The sequence below is a fragment of the Candida albicans genome, chromosome 2, assembly GCF_000182965.3.
Source record: "Candida albicans SC5314 chromosome 2, complete sequence".
Classification (NCBI taxonomy): Eukaryota; Fungi; Ascomycota; class Pichiomycetes; order Serinales; family Debaryomycetaceae; genus Candida; species Candida albicans.
Genome location: NC_032090.1, coordinates 1357644 through 1360592, shown reverse-complemented (window position 1 = coordinate 1360592; position 2949 = coordinate 1357644). Strand labels below are relative to the sequence as shown.

At 27.7% G+C, this 2949-nt stretch overlaps 1 protein-coding gene across 1 annotated transcript; it reads left to right on the top strand. All coding sequences in view use genetic code 12, as the record gives it.

Moving 5' to 3' along the window:
* Nucleotides 1-691: 691 nt before the first annotated feature.
* On the top strand, nucleotides 692-2824 carry DBF2 (serine/threonine-protein kinase; the record flags this gene model as incomplete). Its single annotated transcript, XM_705202.2, has 1 exon — nucleotides 692-2824. One exon carries the CDS (start codon nucleotides 692-694, stop codon nucleotides 2822-2824), a length of 2133 nt encoding a protein of 710 aa, XP_710294.2.
* Nucleotides 2825-2949: the final 125 nt, after the last annotated feature.

Genomic DNA, 2949 nt, shown 5'->3' with positions numbered 1-2949 from the left:
TATGTATGAACTTTTACTGGTCATCGGGTTCATTGGGTCATTGCTGTTTTCTGTTTTAAAAAACGGAAGAGTTTCCCAATATATTTACCTAATTAGGATGAAATGTAAATAGAAGGAGAAGATCAAAAAAAAAAAAAAAAATGTTAATAACAAAAATCTTCTTGTTTTTAATTGTCCTTGTACTTTTTGTGGAATTTCAAGTTTTAAATTTGTTTCTTTACAACAACAACAACAACAACAACAACAACAACTTTACATACATACATACATACATACTTGGTTACAACTATTCCATATAACAACAGATTTTAGTTTAAAAGATCAACAATATCCCACTCGTCCTTTCAACAACTTTCCTTTTTTTTTTTCCTTTTCATCTTTCCTTACTGTCTTGTTTACTCATTTCATTCATTAACATCAACTCAACTCAGCTCAACTCAACTCAACTCAACTCAACTATTACACACCATCTTATAAGCCTAACAAGAAACCAAACCCCCACCTCCCCCCCCCCAAAAAAAAGACTTTTAACTTGATCTTTTTATTTTCCATATCAAATTATTTTCTTCAAATTTTTTTTTTTTTTTTAACCTTTTTCCATTTTCACTTGATTATTATTAGGTTTATTTATAAACAAATCTTAACTTCTTCCCCTTTTCACCATTTTTAGTTTCCATAAGATATATAAATCATGACAAATTTTTTCAATAGATCACCAAAACATCAATCACATCATTATCAACCACATCAACAGGATGTTACTGACATTTCTTATTCTATGGAAAATGTTTCTATTTCAAGTAATGCAATGATGGATATCGATACTAGTTATCGTTCATCTAAGCCTACTTATAACAATCCTCAACAACAACAACAACAACAACAACAACAACAAGCACAAAACAATTTGTTTAATAAGGAAAACATTACTCCTTTGAATTCACCAACAAAATCAATATTACATAATTCTCCACAACAAGCCAAATCATCTACTTCACCTCAACATTTATATAATAAATTGGTAAATGCCAATTATAATGGTAATTCTCCACAACCTGGGATCCAACAACAACAAAACAATCGAGCATTACAAAACAATATTAATCAATTACAACCACCATTAAATAAAAGATATAAATTAACTGAAGCAGAATTTTATGCCAAAGCCAATAGTGCCAGAACTAAAAGATTAACATCGATTGCTCAATTATATTTTTTAGATTATTATTGTGATATGTTTGATTATGTTATTAATCGTCGAGAACGAACTGCTATAGTTGAAAAAAATTTATTAACTGATCCAATGTATAAAAATGATATTACTAAACAACAATTTGAATGGAAAAATTATATTGGTAGAGAACGAGCATTATTACGTAAACGAAGATTGAAACCCAAACATAAAGATTTTGAAATGATTACTCAAATTGGTCAAGGTGGTTATGGTCAAGTATTTTTATCAAGGAAAAGAGATACTAGAGAAATATGTGCTCTTAAAATTTTAAATAAAAAATTATTAATTAAATTAGATGAAACAAGACATGTTTTAACTGAAAGAGATATTTTAACTAATACAAGAAGTGATTGGTTAGTTAAATTATTATATGCTTTCCAAGATCAAGAAAAAGTATTTCTTGCCATGGAATTTGTTCCTGGTGGTGATTTTAGAACTTTATTAAATAATACTGGTTATTTAATTCCTCCTCATGCTAGATTTTATATTAGTGAAATGTTTGCTGCGGTTAATTCATTACATGAATTGGGTTTTACTCATCGTGATTTAAAACCAGAAAATTTTTTAATTGATTCTAAAGGTCATATTAAATTAACTGATTTTGGATTAGCTGCTGGAACTGTTTGTAATGATAGAATTGAATCAATGAAAATTAAATTACAAAATTTACAAAATTTAAATGATTTTAATGATGATTCTAATAATGATAATCACCATTATCAAGTACCTTCAAGTTTAATTTATGAACGTCAAAAAATTTTTAAACAAAGTCAACAACAACAACAACAACAAAATTCTAATAATACTACTGCCAATTCAATTGTTGGATCTCCTGATTATATGGCATTAGAAGTTTTAGAAGGGAAAAATTATAATTATACCATTGATTATTGGTCATTAGGTTGTATGTTATTTGAAGCTTTATGTGGATATCCGCCATTTTCTGGTTCAAAACAAGATGAAACTTATTATAATTTAAAACATTGGAAAACTGCTTTAAGAAGACCTCAAACTAAAGATGGTCGATATGTTTTCAGTGATCGAACTTGGAATTTAATTATTAAATTAATCGCATCACCAAATAATCGATTACAAAATTTTAAACAAGTTCAACAACAAAGTTATTTTAGTGATATTAAAGATTGGGGGAATTTAAGACAGAAAACCCCTCCATTTACTCCCCAATTGGATAATGAAGAAGATGCCGGTTATTTCGATGATTTTGAAGATGATGAAATGATGATGAAATATAAAGATGTATTTGCTCGACAAGAACAAAATGAACAATTACTAGAAAAGTCAAACACCACCACTACTACTACTACTACTACTACAACTAAGAATGGTAAACGATTTAGTCCTGGGTCGAAATTTAATGATAATTTTATTGGATTTACATTTAAACATAAATCAAATCCAAATAATAAATTTACTAATGGTAGTGGTAATACTGGTCGTTATGGTAATGGCAATGGCAATAATAATAACAATGGTGAAATAAACTTATTGAATATGGTCGAAAATGGAAATGGAATTGGAAATGGAAATTCTCGATCAAGTAGATTAAATCCATTAGCTACATTGTATTAGTATATTAAATGGTGTTTGTTTGATTAATTTAGGATGTTGTATAATGATTAGAAAACTATATTAGAATTGTAAACTCGTAGAGATTTGGCTTGATTTAGTTTAGTAATATATATATATATATATTT